General features: G+C 42.9%; 2 protein-coding genes across 2 annotated transcripts; both read right to left on the bottom strand.

Moving 5' to 3' along the window:
• Positions 1–2,165: 2,165 nt before the first annotated feature.
• LOC311318769 (collagenase 3) lies at positions 2,166–6,412 on the bottom strand (the record flags this gene model as incomplete). The annotated part of the gene is made up of 9 exons (XM_084450201.1): positions 2,166–2,308; positions 2,401–2,504; positions 3,017–3,176; positions 3,304–3,437; positions 3,519–3,810; positions 4,476–4,601; positions 4,710–4,858; positions 5,096–5,346; positions 6,290–6,412. 9 exons carry the CDS (start codon positions 6,410–6,412, stop codon positions 2,166–2,168), a joined length of 1,482 nt encoding a protein of 493 aa, XP_084306327.1.
• Positions 6,413–17,351: 10,939 nt separating this feature from the next.
• On the bottom strand, positions 17,352–19,175 carry LOC311318770 (DNA excision repair protein ERCC-6-like; the record flags this gene model as incomplete). Its single annotated transcript, XM_084450202.1, has 1 exon — positions 17,352–19,175. One exon carries the CDS (start codon positions 19,173–19,175, stop codon positions 17,352–17,354), a length of 1,824 nt encoding a protein of 607 aa, XP_084306328.1.
• Positions 19,176–19,776: the final 601 nt, after the last annotated feature.

Here is a 19,776-nt window from a genome sequence, read left to right on the forward strand (position 1 = left end):
GGGAGAGGTTGTCCAAAATGGACTTCAGTTTGTCATTCATCCTCCTCTCCACCAGAGCCTCCAGACTGCCAAGTTGTTGCCCCACAACAGAGCTGAGGGCCTCAGTGTTGTCCAACCAGTCCAGTTTGTTGTTTCATTGCCCTCCCAGGAACTTGTATGAGTTCACCATCTCAATTTCCTCCCTCTGGATGGTATTAGGAGTTGGGGGGCTCTTGTTCCTTCCTAAGTCCACCACCAACTCCTTGGTCTTGCTGCTGTTGAGTTGAAATTGGTTCTCCTCATACCATTTAACAAATCTCCCCACCGCATCCCTGTACTCCTCCTCCACATCCCCACTGATGCTGCCCACAATACAGGACTCATCTGAGAACTTCTGATGGTGGCACGCTCCAGAGTTTTGGCTGAAGTCGGAGGTGTAGAGGGTGAACAGGAAAGGTGACAGTACGGTTCCTTGGGGGGCGCCAGTGTTGCTTATCACCACATCAGACAGGCAGCCCTGCAGTAGAACATACTGTGAACTGCTGGTGAGGTAGTCAGTGATCCAGGCCACCATGTTGTGGTCTACCTGCATGGGAGTTTTTCTCCAAGCTAGAGGGGTCGAATGGTGTTGAATGCACTGGAAAACATGACTCTCACTGTGCTTCTGGCATCTCCAGGTGTGAATAGGCTCTATGGAGCAGGTAGATGATGGCATCGTCCATGCTGGAAGTCACTCACCATGGGTCTAAGGCGCTGCGGAACCAGTCTCTCGAAGACCTTCATGACATATGCCAAAATGCTAAAAATGTAGAATAAAAATAGCAATTCAAATCCTCTCCAAATGTGTTTGATAGCTTGTTTCAAGTACAGCCCATCCCTCTTTCTTGCATTGTCCATGGTTTGGACCACTAGTAATTGAGATAATTAATAGACAGGTTGTATCTTAAACATTTTGGCTTCATATCCATTTTGTGTCATGTCGGGAGATTTCCCACGACTGTGAACAGTGAGCTTAGTCAGACAGTGAATAATATATAAAATTACGTGCGCATCACCCCCCAATGACCCATTCTGAGCCAGGAAAAACCCTGCATATTAGCAGTATTTCCATATCATTCCTTCATGTGTCTCCAGCTAGAAGGGAATATTCCCACAACATTGGCGAACATTCCCAACACGTTCTGCTAATGTTTTCACATTCTTAAAACATTTGGAGAACAAATGATTGCTTGCTGGGTCAGTCTTATGTTTACCCCTTCAAATAAAGTGTTACCGTATAATTTCCCTTAATTGCAATAATGTTCATAGACCCAGTTGTGAATATGCTTCAGTGGAAAAGTACTTTAATGTTTCTTCATATGAGATAAACAGTAACACCCTCATATGGCAACGTTGTGTCTCAGGTAGGGATGACACGCAATCCGTCATCTTGGTAAAATAGGTACAGGAAGACAGTTACTGTACAGTTACTATTCCCATATCAATTTTTCCCAAACTAAAATTGAATAAATATACACTCAATTTATTTTGATTAATAGTGAGTCAAGTTGTTAATAGTGTTCTCTAAAATCATTTTTATCTGTATCATTCTTTTCTTAAAATCCTATGATGTAATTTGAAGTATGCATCTCACGTGAAAGAAAAGATCACAACATCACAACTTCCCTTTGATGATGCCTTCTGCAATCCTATTTCAGAATATCAGAATTACAGCAACACTGCAGACAGGCCTACTATTCGCAATATCTTAGTTTTATGATTTTTACTATATATTAGCCTACACAATAATAGTGTTTTACATGTTAGATAACTAAGAGGTACACACCTTTGAAAATTAGTTAGTTAGTTATGGAAATGTTTATTTCCATGTATGCCTATACAGTACATTTCATCATAGCAATGTTGTTTCACATCAGTTGTTTCACATCAGCTGTTGACCTCAAATTTACACAACTTCCCCAGGGTAACAAAGAAATTAAGCAATGATTTCATCAGCCCTTATTACCGTATGTTTTGTTGAGACGGACCTTGTGGTGTCTATTTTATGAGAATCGTGTAGCCTAATCATTGCATCCATAAGTAACAGAACTGTTGTTGTTATGGTCAGACAGTTGACACACATCCTGTGTTGAAATTAGTTAGGGCATGCTTCTCCCTATTTTGGATGTATTATACAATGTGTAGGATCAGCGCTTCTCCTTATTTAGTGTGTCATTGTTCATCTCCTCCTTGCAGTCCAGTAGCTCATTCACAGGGCTTGTGGAGATGACATATTTGAGTTTGGGGTCATATTTATACTGTATATTCCCTTTGAAGAAGTAGACAAATCCTGTTGGGGATAAGACAGATAATGATGTACAGTCACAAGGCAGACTGGTTATGATAGTGGGTATTATGTTCTGGGTATGTGGGTATAGTTACCCTCATATGCAACAGCAGCATCCAGAGGTGTAGGGACTCCTGGCCAGAGCTGAGCAGTAGGTTGGGGAGAGCCCTCCACCATCATCATCTGCTCCTCATCGTACCTGCAAAACATCCAGTTACTGTACAATCAGGTTAGCATGGACATGGAATCCCCCCATTCTAGAAGAAACCAACATGGTTACAGTATCTGGTTCAACACACACTGCTTCTGACATTCCGATTTTTGATCTACAGTTTTTTTTTTTATTGACACATGTCGTGTTGTACCTTGCTTATATAACCAAACACATTTTTGAACACAACCACATAACACGACTGAGTGACTCAAAATAGCTTCAGTGTTAATGGACGGCTACAGAAAAATGGCATACTTTACTGTGTCCTTAAATCTACGGTATACTGTAGTTACATGGGTTGGTAAGTGTGTACCTCCATTTTCAACTTCCTCTGCAATTACACCATTCCTATTTATGTACTGTAAGTGCTGTGTACAGTACAGAGTACATTGTTTTAAGGGTTCTGGTTGTAAAGTGGGTCCAATGCTATTAATTTATGAAGAGGAGGAGGAGGAGGAGGGGGTGGGGGGGGGGGGGGGTGGAGTCCAGGGTCATACCTCCAGCACTCATGTCCAGTAAAGAACAATGTGAGGCGGGCCACACGGAGGTGAAGAACGGCATCTATAGCCTGCACCCTGGGGGGGAAGCCAAAGTCAGAGATGTTTCTGGGGAAGCCTTCAAGGAGTTTTAACTGACGAATCACCCAGTACTGGAAACCTGAAACAACAAAAAAGGGAGGACGTGGGCTTTTATGATGTGAACTGCAATGGCTAACGTTAGATGATTCGTCTTAATTAATGTATCTTGAAAATTCTAATTTACAAGCAGTGATAAAGTAGCCTACCTTTGAAAAACAGCATTTTATTAAATTCCACATGCTCATAGGCAGCATCCATGTAAGAAGGCACATCGGTCCAGAGGCCGGTTATTAGAGTGATCCCCGTCTCATCAAACTTGGGATGCCTGCGCCACATAAACCTGATAAGACATTTTTATTTTTGTCAGTGGGCTGTCCATTTAAAAATCATATGCGTTTTCAAAGAAAGAATACACCAGTACCTGTCCTTAAAAAAGAGGATCTCCTCTCCCAGTCCTGACACAGCATCAAACGACAAATCTGGGTCACATTTGTTGGGTGTTTTTGGAGGAGGCCTCTTCAAGGACATGGAGCTGAAATTGGGATGGGCACCATACATGTCTTGTACATCTTTGACATCTCGGAAGGAAAGTTGAAACTCAGCCTGAGGAACAAAGTTGTAGGCTGGAAACATGACAGCCCCTGGGTCTGCTGAATGAGGGAGACCAAGAGCATGTCCAAACTCATGCACTGCCACTGCAAACAGGTTGAAGCCTGTCAAGGGACAAAAGTCTCCATGTTAATTCGTAATGCTGTGTTTAGTCATGTCGCAATTGATAGGCCCCTATTTTGCTGGAGCAAAATTGGACAATCAGAGCGATGTTAACCATAATACTAGTAGTACAGTACATAGTACTCGGCTGTGGAATTATTTTAATCTCAAATATATATTTTTTATAATAAATATATTTTATATCTAAATATATTTTATATTTATATAAAATATATAAGATATGTAGGATACAATGGTAAAATGTGGTGCAAGACAGTACTACAGTAGCCTACATCTAACACATAAAAGAGCGAACATTACCCCACAGCATTCTTATTTGGCGCGAGTATCCACAGGGGTCCCGGACACACCATAACAGGGCCGGATTTTTGATTAATTTACGTTTTTGGCTAATTTAATATGAAATACTGATCCGAGCCGCCAACCAATAGAAATACTGCTCCGAATAGGACCCTGCCCCCTGCCCTCAGAACTAGCAGATAAGTTAATTGGATGGGCTAAGCTGGAGTGCTAGCATATGTACAGTATTTAGTTGGTGTCCATAGTGCTGCAACGGATATCAGAACTCTGAACTCAGAAGTAGGTTTTCTCATTGCTCTGCAGCAGCAAAATAGGAACCACAGTATCATAATGACATTATTCTAACCAGTGGCATTAAAGGTCCAGTCTTCTTCTGCATCAAAGTGGACATCCCCACCAATGCCAGCACCAGGCAGGAAGGCATGGGCCAGAATACCGCCCTCGCCATCAAATGGCGCACCATCGTTGTGGTCTGAAACAAACGACTCAAATGTCACCCCAATAACAAAGAAATGCCCTGCTGTCCAACAGCAGGATGTTTTCAATGTGTATAAACACGTTCCATCTCCCCAGAGCTCACCGCCTCTGTGGAATGAGATGACAATGTCAGCATCTCTCCTACTCCGCCTCCGAAACCTGATGGGTGTGACCTCGGCCCAGAGCTTCCACGCCCCCTTGAAGGCTCTTCTGACCAGCAGGGACCTGATGGTTGAGCCATAGCTGAGGATCCTGTGGAGGTGGTAAGGAACGGCTTCATTCAAAGAAGTATTACCAGACATTTTACAGAGCTTCCGAAGACTGGGTCAGGCAGTTAATGAGCATAAATGTCAGCCGTTAACCCTTGAGCTCCACCGCCAGGAGCCAGAGATACCCTTGCAGTTATGATAAATAGTGGGTTCTTGGAAGCTGTATTCAGCTGCATGTACTGGCCTGTTACAGTGACTGATGTGGCACTCAGTCACTCACTTATAACTCAGGGACCTGTTCCTCCAGCGCACCGTCTCCCCGAATGGTTCAGCGTCTGACAGGCCGCAGCGAGGCCGCCTCATGGCTGCCAGGGTCTCCCCCGTCAGCTCCCCACTCTGCTGCAGACCAAAGAAGCGTTGCATCTCCCGCACCTTGTCACCGAGCTCCGCTGACTGAACCACCGGAGACTCTGCAGCTCGCCTCTTCTTATCTGGCTTGGGCCTATAGCCATAGAAGTTCTTCAGGTAGGACTGAAAACATAATTCATTCAGTCTGCAGAATGAACGACTACTGGATTCAAGGAAGTAAATGCACATAAAAGGAGTTCTGTGTTTTATGAGAGAAAAGTCATTTTAATGCCAGCAGGTTTATTAAACATTAGAGCACGGCATCTTATCATAAAAGTAATGTGATAATACTGAGCTCCCTGAGGGAGTAGACATTCCATTGGGCAGGGTTGTGTGTTGGGGCCCTTTCTCCATCAAACCCAGAGATAATCATTAGCTTTACACCTGTACTGAAGCGCCAATTTGGGGTGATGTCTATTTGCCAAAATGTCTTTCCAGTTGAAAAGACTCTGAATCAATAGGGAAAACATTATGAATTACACCAATTACGCACATTGCATTTATTCATCAAATATTTGTGCTTTTCCATATAATCCAAAAGGAGGTCAAATGTGGAACCAGGATAAGTTTTTTCAGTCAGACAGTAGTAGCACGTGGTCATTGTGAATCTCAGCAAATTGTTTTCATTTTATCATTTCAAACAAAGCCACAGATGCACAGCATGCATTACAGCATACTGGGACCTTCATTTTATTACCATAGTAAAGCACATATTGAAAGTCAAACATGGCAAGAAACAAACAGCAGCTACTGTATATCATCTAGTCACGCATGGAGTATATAGCACAGTGGCTACAGAGTTCTTATCTATGTAACATCTCTGAGGTCATCACAGGAAATGAGTCAATGTATTACTAGAGAAGTAGACACAACATATCTAAGTCCTGGTGTAAGGCTGCACTGTTCAAACCCTCAAAAGCATGTCAAAAAATGACACTAACAGCAACTAAAACCTAATCTCTTACGAGCAAAGAGCCCCCCTAAAGGTAAATATCAGCTCAGCGAGGCTCTCACATCTTTTCTTACCAATGGTTACATCCCATACAGTACATCCGCTCATAAATACCTGTGCAAACTCCAGCTCGGTGGGCGAAGGTCCACTCACAGGTGGTAGTCCTGCTGCGGGGTGGAGGGGAAACGCCAGGCCAGGCTGCATCACAGCCAGCAGGCCCAGCCAGAGTGTCCCCATGCCTGGCAGCTTGTCCTGCGCTTGACAGACGCTAACTGGAGGCACAGCTTTGAGTGTTCTCGTGTACAGGTACCGTGTGTGGAGCAAGGGACCACCTGGTACACAGTGTTAATTATGTGCTCCTGTCCTGACAGGATCAGCACAGTGGCTCCAGAAACGCAGGGGTCCACTTTTAGGAGTCATCAAAGAACGACAGACACGTAGCAGGGACCACAAATGTTTGGGTTAGCCACAAGCATGTCAACATGGTGAATATTTGCATACAGAGAGGTATGGGGCATTCAGAAAGTATGTAGTTTTGGTGGGTAATTGTAGGGTTAAAACCTAGTTTAGAGCTAAAATTGGGTTGTAGCCCGCGGATAAAGAGCTATACAGTATTCATAAAAAATAACAGGATCTATTTAGCTGCTCCCCTTTGGATGTTCGATAGATTGCAAAATTGTATGTACGGGTCTACACAACAGAAATAGAGATAAAGAGATAAACACTGAAGATGAGGCAAAGATATAGGCTATAAGCCTGTATAGGCTGCTGCTGCTCGAAGCATACATGTTTCTATTCACCTAGGCCTACATTTTGGTGGTGGTTGCAGAGATGATGACATGAATTTCAAACTTTAGACGGTTGCTGTAGCACCACCATCATGACTATTGGCCAACAATGCCAGTTGAAGTATTTTGGCATAGGACTGGACATGTGCTAAGTTTGGTGATTTTTCATATAGGGGAAGTCAGATTTTCTAGGAAAAGTTGGAGGAAATCAGATTTCCTAAACTGCCCCGCCCCTAATAAAAAAGGGGGTAGGAGGATGGGTAATGTAATAAGGTTGTGATGGTGCTGATGGTTACTATAGGAGTACCCTAAAATCAAAGGACCACGCTTTCGGAGTGAGGACTTTAACCTTAACCAACCAAACCAAATAGTTGTTTGGCCCTCATGAATAAGGCACATCAGTTGATGCTGGCCTGTAAAAGAAGAGGTGGTACAGTACATGTGATGAAAATCATGCAGTCACAGCATTTAACAATGGCCACTGTCTTGGATACAAGACAAATATATTTTTACTAGGACCACATTCTGACAAGGATGTCAATGTGTACAATGATTAAGGAATCACATCCATTGCTACTGAAAGGAAATACATTGTAAATACAGTATTTTGCCAAGTTCCCAAAGACACGGTTCATACAAAAACAGAGGATTGGTTTTCCAAGTTTCGGTGTACTCAGATAGAGAGAGAGAGAGAGAGAAAGATAAAGAGAGAGGTACTGTACTTTATTTATCCCCAAGGGGGGAAACTCATACTGCAACTGCACAACGTGACACTGAGTTAAGTTGGATCAACCTAGATGGATTTACATGACAGTTTGATTTGAAGGACTTTTAAAAAATGAAAAACAAGGATTTTAATTGCCGTATCTGCATTTAACAACAAGTCAGTTCATGAGCGGCAGACTGAAAGGCATCAATCAAAGATCTCTTTTGAGTAATCCTTGATTAGACCACAAGAAGCCCCAGGAAGACGCACTGATTCCCGTTTTATTCAGCAAGTGCTTCAAATACCTCAGTCAACGTTTTAGGGAGCTACTGCTTACGTTTGTCTAAAATATTAAAATTAATTTCTTTTCTTTTGTTGATCGAAGGAAAATAAGGTGGAAGGCTATAAGAAGACAAGTTTGATCTTACTTAAACACTCCTACAAGAAATATCTAATAAAGTTTTGAGACATTCAGTGATCTCAAACTGGAGGCACTGAAAAAAAAAATACCAGTGTGAAAAGGCTTAGTAAAAGCTAGTAGCTGCATAAATCATTTCCAATACCAGCGAATTTCCGACAGCTGGCGTGACTCAGTTCCTGACTGGCAAGCCTTCAACAATAAACTGCTTTAACAACTGTGAAACTCCAGAGTGTGTAACCGAAGACCAGGCCTTTTTAATCAATCAGGTTGTCACTCATGTCTGGTGCTACTCATACTGATACTGTACCAAGAGGAGGGAACCCAGGTCCAAGTCTTTGCTAATGGTCCTCATTATGAATTCATTACATGCTGTCACATCTGGGCTTTGCCGTCATGCCATGTATCATCCAAAATCCCCTCAAGATGTGACTGTATCTGGTGGTGTTCGGAGTCAGTTTCCACACACTGCTGTAGCCTACTACAGCATATGTCAGGATTGGTGATGATTGTTACAGATTCTTTCCCAGTTATGGTATTCATTGATATTCATTGTGGATGGTGTATATTGTGTTCAGGGATCCTTCATTCTTATCCACTCAAATAGGAGTTTTGGTACAGTTACATCATGATAGGCCAAATGAGGGAGAGCTATTTATTTCTGGATTGCAAATTAACCCAGGCACTATGACACACCAATTCCCCTCTCCACATATAAACTATACTACTGTATTATCATTGGAGGAGGGAGTGTAGCATATAGAAACAGCTATGGGGAATTTTGTGGATTGGTCACCACAGAAGAAAATACTGTGGGTGTTTCACCTCCTAATACACCTCACATCACTCAACATCCTGTTGACTACATTCAAAGCAATCAATGGCTTAGCCCCCGCATACATCCGTGAACTTATCCCACCACATCAAGCCACCCGGTCCCCGAGGTCTTCTGACCAAGGTCTCCTGGCAGTCCCCTGGACCCGATTAAAAACCAAAGGGGACCGGGCGTTTGCTCCAAGACTTTGGAACTCGCTCCCCCTGGACCTGAGATCTGCAGGAACAATAAATATCTTCAAGGGGCACCTGAAAACGTACCTGTTCAGGCAGGCGTTTGAGCACTGCTGCTGATGTCACACCTGCAGGTCCTGCTGTGTCTTTCTGTTTTATTGTACTAGTATAGGGGCCTTTGAAATTGCCCACTCTTTCTATACTTTTTTGATTTACTGTGATGTGTTATTTATTTTACTATGCACTTTTTGTATACTTTCTCGTTTTACTGTGTTGTATGTTATCTATTTTACTATGCACTTTTTGTATACTTTCTCGTTTTACTGTGTTGTATGTTATCTATTTTACTATGCACTTTTTGTTACCTGCACCTTATGTGAAGCACTCTGTGCATTCGTGCTGAGAGGGGTGCTATACAAATAAACTTTTACTTACTTACTTACTTGCCTTTTACTTAACTAAATATACTAATTAATGCAAAAATTTGCATAACCTCTTTGGAATAATACTTCTGAATGTCAAGAGTGCTTTGAGTGCAGTGAAATTAATATACTCATCTCATTGAGAACAGTAACATTTAATATACAAATAAAGGGATTCTTCTGGTGGGATATAAACATTTCTGGAACAATTCCCCAAGCATTTAGGGGACCATCTTAATGTATATAACAATCCCAGTTAACCCTAGGGGGAATTAGGAAGTGTACAGTAGGAAGTAGGCCAATGTGTACAGTATGTTGCGATTGTGTCTTGAAAAGGTCCCCTGTCAGCTGTGTTCCATTCTTCTGTGAAACAACTTTTAGTTCTGACTTGCCTCTGATCTGTCAACATTTCCATACTCAGTCCTAAACGTCTGGTGCAAAATATTTGTGGTTCAGTATTCAACTTCATTCCACTTAATGCAAAACATCCAGGGAAAGGGTAATATAATTGTTTTGGAAGATACATGACGAGTAGATTATTCTCCTATAATGCATATCCTCTGTAACCAATACAAAGTTGGGAAAGTGTTCTGTGGTTTTATGGAGGTACAAGGTCTACACAGCCTCTACTCCCACTCGTGTCACATGATAGTGAGGTAGTGTGTGTGTGTGTATGTGTGTGTGCGCACGCTTTTGATAAATGTTTTGACAATGCAGAAATACACACCTCCAATACCTCTCAGACATACAACTCAACTCCAACATAATCCACTGAACCTCCATATACTCCACCAATCCAATACAGTACCTCCACTCCAGTTATGGAATTGAGGCCATGTAGTCAGAATATCGTTCACTTCCAGTTAGTACTACACTGGACGTCAACAAGCCACCCCCTCTCTCTTTCAGAGTGAATGAGGCATGTATCGGAAACATGCCATATGAGGCTCTGTTTTGACGGAAGCCACCTGGTGACGCAACTTATCACAATCTTCTTATCACAATCTTCTAGACACACCTCAAACTTGCCTGACTACACGTACGACTCTACAAAGGGACAGTGATGGTCCAGTATGACGAGCCAAATAAGACGTGGTATTAAACGAGTGACTCATGAATGACTGCTGTCACTGTATCCACCAATACTGCCGTGAGGTGTTGTGCTGAGTGTACAGAGTGGGTGTGTTACTGTGGGTTGGAGTTACAGTATAATTTACCCTGTGTGGGTGCCCACTCTGTTGTGGGCCTGTGTGGGACCCAAGCCCCTACCCAGATAGTATATGGGACATCATCAGATCAGTTCAGATGGTACAGCTGTAGCTGAACAAGCTGGTGAGGAGGGCCGGCTCTATCATGGGGCAACAACTGGAGGCTGTGGTGGAGAGGATGAGGGACAAGCTGAAGTCCATGCAGGACAATCTCTCATCCCCTCCATGACGAGCTGTGGCAGATGGGGAGCACCTTCAGCCAGGGTCATCCCACCTAGGTGCAATACTGAGCGGTTCAGGCACTCCTATGTGCCAGTGGCCATCAGAATTTCTGTACCCGTGAATGTATGTATGGTTGTATGAATATATATATTTGAGTATGTATGTATATTTATGTATATATATGTTTGAGTATTATTATACTCAAATAATTCATATATATATATATATATATATATATACACACACATGTCTATACACAGTATGTATATATTTGTATCCAATATCTAGGCATACTGTACATCTCAGTTCAGATGGTACTGTACATGGGACATCATCAGATCTCAGTGCATTGGAACTTGGAACATCTGGATAGCCTGTTGCATTAGATAGATATTGTTATAGCAGCCATATTACTTGTATGTACTGTATAAATTGTTGCAGTGTACAGTAGCCTACCTTGCACCCTTGTTTGACTCACCACAGTGCACACAGAATGCCTGGTGGGCTGTGATTGGCCCACTCTGTAATGTGTGGCCAGGCTGTATCAACATGTAAATATTTGTTGTACAGAGATTTTTTTAAGTGGGTTTACATTTGAACCTTGTAATGCTGATTATGTTTGAACCTCAACAAATCGTAACAGATTGTAATCTTCTGAGCACCAGGAGATTAATTGTTTACAGTAATTATGTGGTTGCAGTTCATGCCTACAAGGAATGGAAAACAGAAATGATCCCTCAACCACAGGTAATAATACAAAACAGACATGTTTTTCACTGGTTATTTATCATGAACATCAAGGCAACTTGGAGTACACTACAAAGGAAAAAATAAGGCATCCTTAATGACAACTGCTCATCGACAGCACCAACATCAACGCCATGTTGTCATATACACACTGTATTGTGTTCAACATTACATCATGACACAATGAACCTAAGAATTATAGGTTTCTATCTATTTAAAAATGGAGTTAGTAACATATGCTTGATTATTGGTGTCCATGATGTCCATGGCAAGCAAGCAGGTGGTGTTGCTTGAGCTAACTGTCCCCTGGGAAGATAGTGAAGAATCTAGGGAGAAATGTCTATAACATCTACAGAGTCTTACTGCTATGTATTTGATTTAATGTGTTTGTTTGTTTTCACATGGACACTGTGTAGTCGATAGAGTGAGGGAGAAAGAGCTGATGCTGCTGCTGTGGCCGTTCGGGGTAGTAGGTGTCAAGAGGTCACACTTAGGCCACAGGGGGGGGGGCTCTCCTCTGGGGTATCAATGGCACATCTCTATGGAACACTATAAACAGACACAACCCAGACTGACAACCAATGGTGATTAAGATATCATGTTAGGGTGACAGGCGACACATCTGTAAGGTCACTCCTCCACCAATCTAGCTTCACTAGGCCCTAAACGGGCAGGCCTAGGGGTGGGCCGAGAGAGCACTATTTAACGTCACAACCAAACCTTGAGACTTCGATTTGGAAACGGTAGGCAACTCGGACAGATTCGCTGCTCCCAGCAGGCAGGCACGCTGATAACACCATGCGGGGAGGGAAGTCGAAGGCCACGACTTCGCGCCACAGCCGCAGCCAGCAGAGAAGCAGGGAGAGAGAGAGACTAGGGAAACATCCCAGTGTTCCATGTGATTGTATCTTTGTCCAATAAATCTGTCATCTGTCGCCGCTTCCAATCCCGTGTTGGGTGATTTCATCAATGACTATCACAACAAGAAGGCTATTAACATCGTGGTCCATATTAGATTTGCTGCAACTCTTATCAAGGCTTACAAAAAATACACAACGCAGAGCAACAGAAGAACGCCAAAAGCCAACAATAGAATGGAGGAAAAGGGACAAATATGCAGATCTGGTAGCCAAATGTCAGAGGAATGGGTGGAAGGCCAGTCTCTACACCAGGTCCTGGGACTCCTAGGGATTTACTGTATGGACTGCACAGGCAGAGAACCATCAAGAACATCTTGGAAGCTGCTGAAAAGGCTTCTCGTTGGCTCTGGTTGAAGAGGGGGGTGCGTGGCGTAGTGCGCTACCTGGACACAAGTCGGGGCCTGAACACCCCCGGCTGGGTCGCCCGGGTGTCTGATGATAAGACCCGAAACACCCCATGACCCCGGCTACATCACTGACCATGTGTCCAGGTTGCACCACAAGGTGTATCAAAGTACTTGGATGCTTGTGTATCTCCAACACTAACCTGTTGTTATAAAGGTTTGATTCTCAATATCTCAACATATACTTTTGCGATGCAAAAAACCTGGATATGAATGGCAATCTGCCCCCTCTAGTGGCCAGTTGAGGATTAGTGAAGTTCAGTATTGTATTGTTTTAGAGCCAAAGTAGGTCAGTAACCCCATTACGTTGATGAAGTGAGTACATAAACAGTTGACTTGCTGAAGGATACTGATACACAAAATCCCCATAATGAACTTGGATTTGAACTTGGATTTAAATGATGGGGTGGCTGGGCAGGAGGCAGAGCAGGCGAGCACCTTGCATGGCAGCTGCCACCATTGGTGTGTGAATGGGTTAATGAGAGGCCATTGTGAAGCACTTTGGATAAATGCGCTATATAAGTGCAGTCTATTCACTACGATGTACCTTTACAATAACATAACAGGTACTCAATGATAACATTGTGACAATAATCCATTAACATTTCCAATTATGTAGATTATAGCAGTGGTAGCACACATCATTTAGGGACACAAGCTAGAAATTGAATAATATAAAAACTACAACTCCCTATCATCCATCCCAGGTGGAGTAGCAGTTAGAAGGGAGGGGGGGGGGGGGTAAGGGAAAACACTATTTTCTCATCCTCCTTACAGAGAAACCTTGGGCCAGGACATTTTCAATGTGACCCGAACAAGGGTTTTTCCTGATTTGGCCACATGATCTGGGAATAAATAGGCTACTGGTCCTACTGATGCAGGATCTCAAACCAGCAGCAGATTGAGTGTTGTACTACTACAGCTAAGAAATAACTTGAGCCAAGGTATCGCATTTGCCACATGCTTATTGGCACCTCGGAAAGACATGGGTTTGTTTTGACTCTTATGCGCGACAGGTCGGTGTTCAAGTGGAGACAGGAGCAGGACACACAGACAGATGCTATCGTTGTGGCCTCCAAAAATGTGAATGTCTGCATCTGTGTGGGGGGTATGCTGCAGGGGTCGTGAAAGGAACCAGCAATGCGCGAGGGGCCTGGTGTGAACTTTTGTGTGTTCCCTCGAGGGTAAGGAACTTTGTGGTGAGGGGGTAGTGTAGCGACCTGGCCGGAGGTCCTAATTGGTGGAACTGCCAGTGGCCCTGCTTAAGAGGGGACTGTTTCTGTTTCGTCCTCTCTGCCTATTGTATCTCTCCCCTGTGTCATCCTGAGAGCAGATTGTATTGTATGTCTTGTGCGTAATAAAACTCCAATACAGGAGGAGCTGCTGCCTCCTGCCTTCTTCAAATTCTCTACATTACGTTGAATTGCTGTGCTCTGCGGGCTACAGTACATAATAGTCTAGTAGTTATTGTAAGATTGGCATTGGCTTGGCAAGCAGCCCAACTAGGATTTCTACAAACTCTGAACCTCATCAAATGCTACTGTAGATGGGCATTCAACTACCAATCTCCATCCAAGCCAGATTGCCATGTCCAATTTCTGCTTGACGAAAGGATCTCCTCCAGTAACTGCACCCGTGCTGACAACTCAGCCACACCTGTGGTGTCTCCGGAGCTCTTCGGTCAGATCATCTCCTCAATCTTCGGCTCCGCCTGAGCTTTTCCTGGCCTAGTCTAACTCAATAGATTTAGGTTTTGGGAATAAGCCTCGCCATTTGTTTATTACTGACCAATCAGTGGCACTGATTCATGTGGTTGGCCAATCCAGACTATGTGAAACAACAACCTAGCAAACACTCCACTGAAGACAATTGCAATTGGTTTAAAGAAATACAGCGTTTTTCCCCCTATCCCCGAATGGTAATGAGTCCAGCCAGACATGTCTCCAGGGCTGGCACAGTGTAAACGAGGTGTGTTGATAGGTCTGGCAATATGAGACTACTCTTGGCCTAACGTGAGGTTTATCAACATATATTTTCCCACACGAAGAGCGTTGATGCAGGTTTACATTACAGTCATTTAGCTGACGCTTTTATCCAAAGCGACTTAAAATAATTGCATTTAACGGTTTGATAGTGTTAAGGAGAAATCAAGGCAGGCTGTAATATTGTTATCCATCTAAGAAACGCTGCTCATGGATACAGGGATGGATACAATCTACCAATAGTATCAATTCACTGTTTGCCACTCATTCTTCATTCATTTGTACCCCTTTGCATTCAACCATTTATTTTATCCCATTCATTTGTTAAATTTATAAACCTTTTGCATTGATCAACAAACCATTTTCTGTGTTGTCTATATGAACCAAGTGGACCCTGTTCTGAGCCAAATACACCTTTCTGATTAAGACTGATCAAATGTATTAAAAGCTGCTATCAATATTTGCCTGTATATACCAGGGTGGTGCCCGACGAGGTGACTTAATCATATTAAATCTACAAACCTTCAAGAATTGAATATAATATCCTGATATATTATCCAGTGTACCTAGTCTGCCATAGCTTGTTAATTTCTCTCCACCAATACATGTACTAATAGTGAGGCTAAACCAGTCAGTACAACAGAATACGTTTTTTAAAAAGGTTTTACACTCATAAGCCTCTCATCTAACTCGCCAGAGGGGCTCAAGGCCCATTTATGTTGCAGAAATTTCCCTATGCTGCATATGTGTGTGTGTGTGTGTGTAAATTGACATTCAGCAAGAAAGGTAAAAATGCTTAATGTCCTAAAAAGACACATGTACCCATTTTAGGTGAGTGTTTATCCTGCCAGATTTATTTTTAGATACCATAAGTCAGCCCACCGGCATCTCATATTGCAGCATCATGTGGAAACACCAGGAACCAATGCCAACAGAAAAAAAACAGTCATGTCATCAAACAGGAAGTAGAGACATTAAATACTGCATATAAACATTGCTCTGAAAACCCAGATAGACAAAAAGGCCATAGGCCGAGACAAAGTAAACTTTACTTAAAGATGTATTATGTACATAACATGTTCAAGAAAGCTTCTGTGTTCATTCCCACAGGGAGGCAAATCTGGAATGTCTTCAAGTTTTACAACAGATCATTCATTCAAACCTTAATTTCAAAGTTCAATGGGTGTCCTTATTAGCGCTCAACACAAAACAGTTAATTGCGCTCAACACAAACTGAATATTTTTCTTAAAATTTTAGAACACTTTTAATATCTATTGCACTCAAACAGAACCTTGGGGCATCATCGAGTTTACTATGTGTTTTCAAATATCCACAGGAGATTCCTACGTCTTCCCCTCAGTCACAGATCTCACAAATCATGTTTTTTTATTCTCCACTGTGACTTATTTTCCAATGGTGCATTGGTCCATTCTTTCACTGTTCGATTCCTCCAGGGCACTAGTCCTCTTCAATTTCAGATGCTTCAACATACACTGACTCACTTCCACCTTCCTCACTCTTGTCATCTTTCTCTGGGCTGAGCATTTCTTCACTGGGTTCCTCCTCCTCCATCTGATACTGAGGTGTTGGAGAGTCTAGGTTCTCTACATCCTCAATTACAGATTTCACAAGGGAGTGTCTAGAGTCCACAGATGTGTTCCCTCCGAAGCTTTTCCGGGTCTTGAAGGAAGTGGATGCAGATTTTATTGATTTGGGTGTGGAAGAACGCAAACTCTTGAAGGGCTCGATCCCGTTCCAAGTCAGGAACTGGGGCATCTCCTCATCCTCCTCACTATCATCATACATCCTCCATTGTATGATAGCTGCAGTCTTTTCATCTCCACTGAAACGGCCATCTATATGCAGCTGGAAGTCTGAACTCCCCTCCTGGAGATCAGGTTCCTCCTCTGGAAACATATCAGTAGGACACACAGGTAAGGTGGCATAATTATGTTCCATAGCAATAACATAGTTTTTCTTAGATGCTGATGACATATCCATCACCTCGAGAACAGAATTGCTAAGTGGCTCACCATCTGTCACCACCTCCTCCAGAGACTGGTCTATGGGAGAAACAAGGTCAATCTTCAGCAGCCTTTCCTCACGCTGAGTTTGTGAAGCAGGTTCTTCGTCTTCAGTTTTTAAATCTATAAAATTTATAAATTTTAGATCAATGACCTCGTCACTCAGATTCTGTATGTTGTTCTCATCATCAGACCAAGATTGAGTAAGATCAACTTGCTCAAAGGCATTGTTAGGAACGGAGGGACTGGGCCTGGCATTCTTTGGTTTCCTCTTAGCTGATCCCATTGTCTTCTGTTGTGCTGTTTTCCGCAACCATGTTTCGAAATCAAACAGCTCTGTTTGATTCAATATTGTCCACGAGCTGCTTGTTCAACTCTGACTCAGCTTTCATTAGCTCCTGAGCTTTCTGAACCCGGTTCTCTATGTAGTGGTGTGATTCCTGATCCTCAGGTGCATCTTCGTGGTGACCCACTTCACGAGAGAACATGAGGTCATGATCAGAGATCCCGAACATCTCCATGGTGTGAAGATGGGCAACGTGTTCATCCAGTTGAGGGTCTGTGCACCTTTGTCTGGAGTGCAGTGACTGAAGCTGCAGCTGTGTTGATGAAGATCGAGTGTCCTGCAATGTGAAGAGTTCTCTCAGATCTTGTCTACTGAAGTATCTGAATGGATTTTTCTTGTCTCCTGTGGTCTGTCTGATTAGAGAGTCTTTGAAAACCTGCCGTCTGTATATCTTCTCCTCTACTGTGCCACAGGTGATTAGCCTGTATATGACAACATTTTCCATTTGTCCAATGCGATAGGCCCTGTCAACAGCCTGCGCATCAGTGGCTGGATTCCAGCTGGGGTCAAAAATAACCACTCTGTCTGCTGCTGTCAGTGTGAGGCCGACCCCTCCTACTTGGGTGGTCATGAGAAAGACGGAGTACTGATTGTCGTTCTGGAAAAGGGAGATGCGGCGCTCTCTTTCTGTAAGGTTTGTTATGGTGCCATCAACTCTAATTACCTTGAAACGCTTGTTGACGAGAACCTGCTCAATGATGTCCAACATCTTCCTTGACAGTGAGAAAACAAGTGTGCGATGGCCTTCTTCCTTGAGCCTCTCCAAAAGGGCAACAAGAAACACCAGCTTCCCAGATTCAGATATCAGCGTTTCATCTGCTATGTTGTCAATCCTGTTTGCAGCGCACTCGTTTTCCTCATCTTGAAGGTTTGAAGACGTTCCTTCTTCTAGGCCTAACTGAGCAACAGCCCTGGCAGAGAGGAGTCTTGGGTGGTCACACAGTTTCTTCAGGATAGTCAGTTCAGCTAGCGGTGACTTGGTGGTCATAAGCAGCTCCTTGATATGATCCAGAGAAATGAACCGATTGTAGATGTCCTCCTGAATCTTGCTCAAGTATGTCCAGATGATTAGGTCATTCTTCCTGGTTAGGTTTGGCATTATAGCACCTTTGTTTTCCTTGTCATCAGACTCCAAGTCATCTTGACTGGCTGCTGCAGTGTTTTGTTTTTTGCTCTGCACCTCTGCTTTCGTTCTCCTCAAGAAGTATGGCTTTATGATGGCCATAAGGTTCTCTGACATCTTGAGTCCAAGGGCCTTCTCACCTGGGGTGGCATCCTTCTCCCTTGCTCTGGTGATGGGATTTTCATACTCTTTTTTAAAGGTCCTGTATGTGCCAAGGAGGGACCCGTGACAAGCAAAAGTGAAAAGAGACCACATCTCTCTCAGATTATTCTGGACTGGGGTGCCTGTCAGGAGTACACGATTTCTAGCTGGTACGGCATAGACAATTTTGGCTGTCTTAGCTGATGGGTTTTTGATCTTGTGTGCCTCATCCAGGATAACATAATCCCACTTGAATTTTTGGCCATTATGGGATGCAAAAGGCTTCCAGTTGTTGATCAGCATTTGATATGTAGTGATGATAACACCACCTTCCCTTTGAACCTTCTCCAGGTTCCTGTTTCGTTCTGATTGCGCACCATGAAACTCCTTGACTCTCATTCCAGGAGCCCATTTGGCAAACTCTTTGGTCCAGTTTTTGATGAGTGAGGATGGCATGACAAGAAGAGAATGCTTCACCAGCTCAGCATCATACATGCCGGAGAGGAATGCTATCACCTGAATTGTCTTTCCTAGGCCCATGTCATCAGCGAGGATTACCCCTTTCCTGCCATTTCTGTAAAGACTATACAAAAAAGCAACTCCCTCTTTCTGATGATCATACAGTTTGTCATAAAGTTCTTTGAAAAGCAGTAGACCACTGTTATTTACATCAATAAACTCTTCATCTTCACTCTCTGAGTCCTGCTCTACAGTCACTTGAATTGCTTCTTGAATTTTCTTGATCAGGTTTTGAAGTGTTTCATTCGGGTGGATATTATGAGCCAGATTAAACAGTTCCAATGATTTAGACATGTTTCCTTGTCTGGCAGCATCTTTTCCATCCTTGACATACCTTTAAAATATAGAAAATCAAACTTTCAAGTCCTAGTTAACCCATTTATAACCATGTACATTTCCTTACCATTAAAGCATTTTATATAACGCAAAAACTACTACTGTAATACCAGCTTTAAAATGGGTTTACATTTGCAATAACACATGCTTGAAAAAAAAAAAAAATCTATGAATTACAAAAATGTCAATTCTTACTTTTCAACAAATTGAGAGATATCAATTTGTACACCATACACTCATACTTAAACATACTCATACAGTGAACACCTGGAGAGAGAGACTGAAG

The sequence above is a fragment of the Borostomias antarcticus genome (genome assembly GCF_949987555.1).
Source record: "Borostomias antarcticus genome assembly, chromosome: 15".
Taxonomy (NCBI): Eukaryota; Metazoa; Chordata; class Actinopteri; order Stomiiformes; family Stomiidae; genus Borostomias; species Borostomias antarcticus.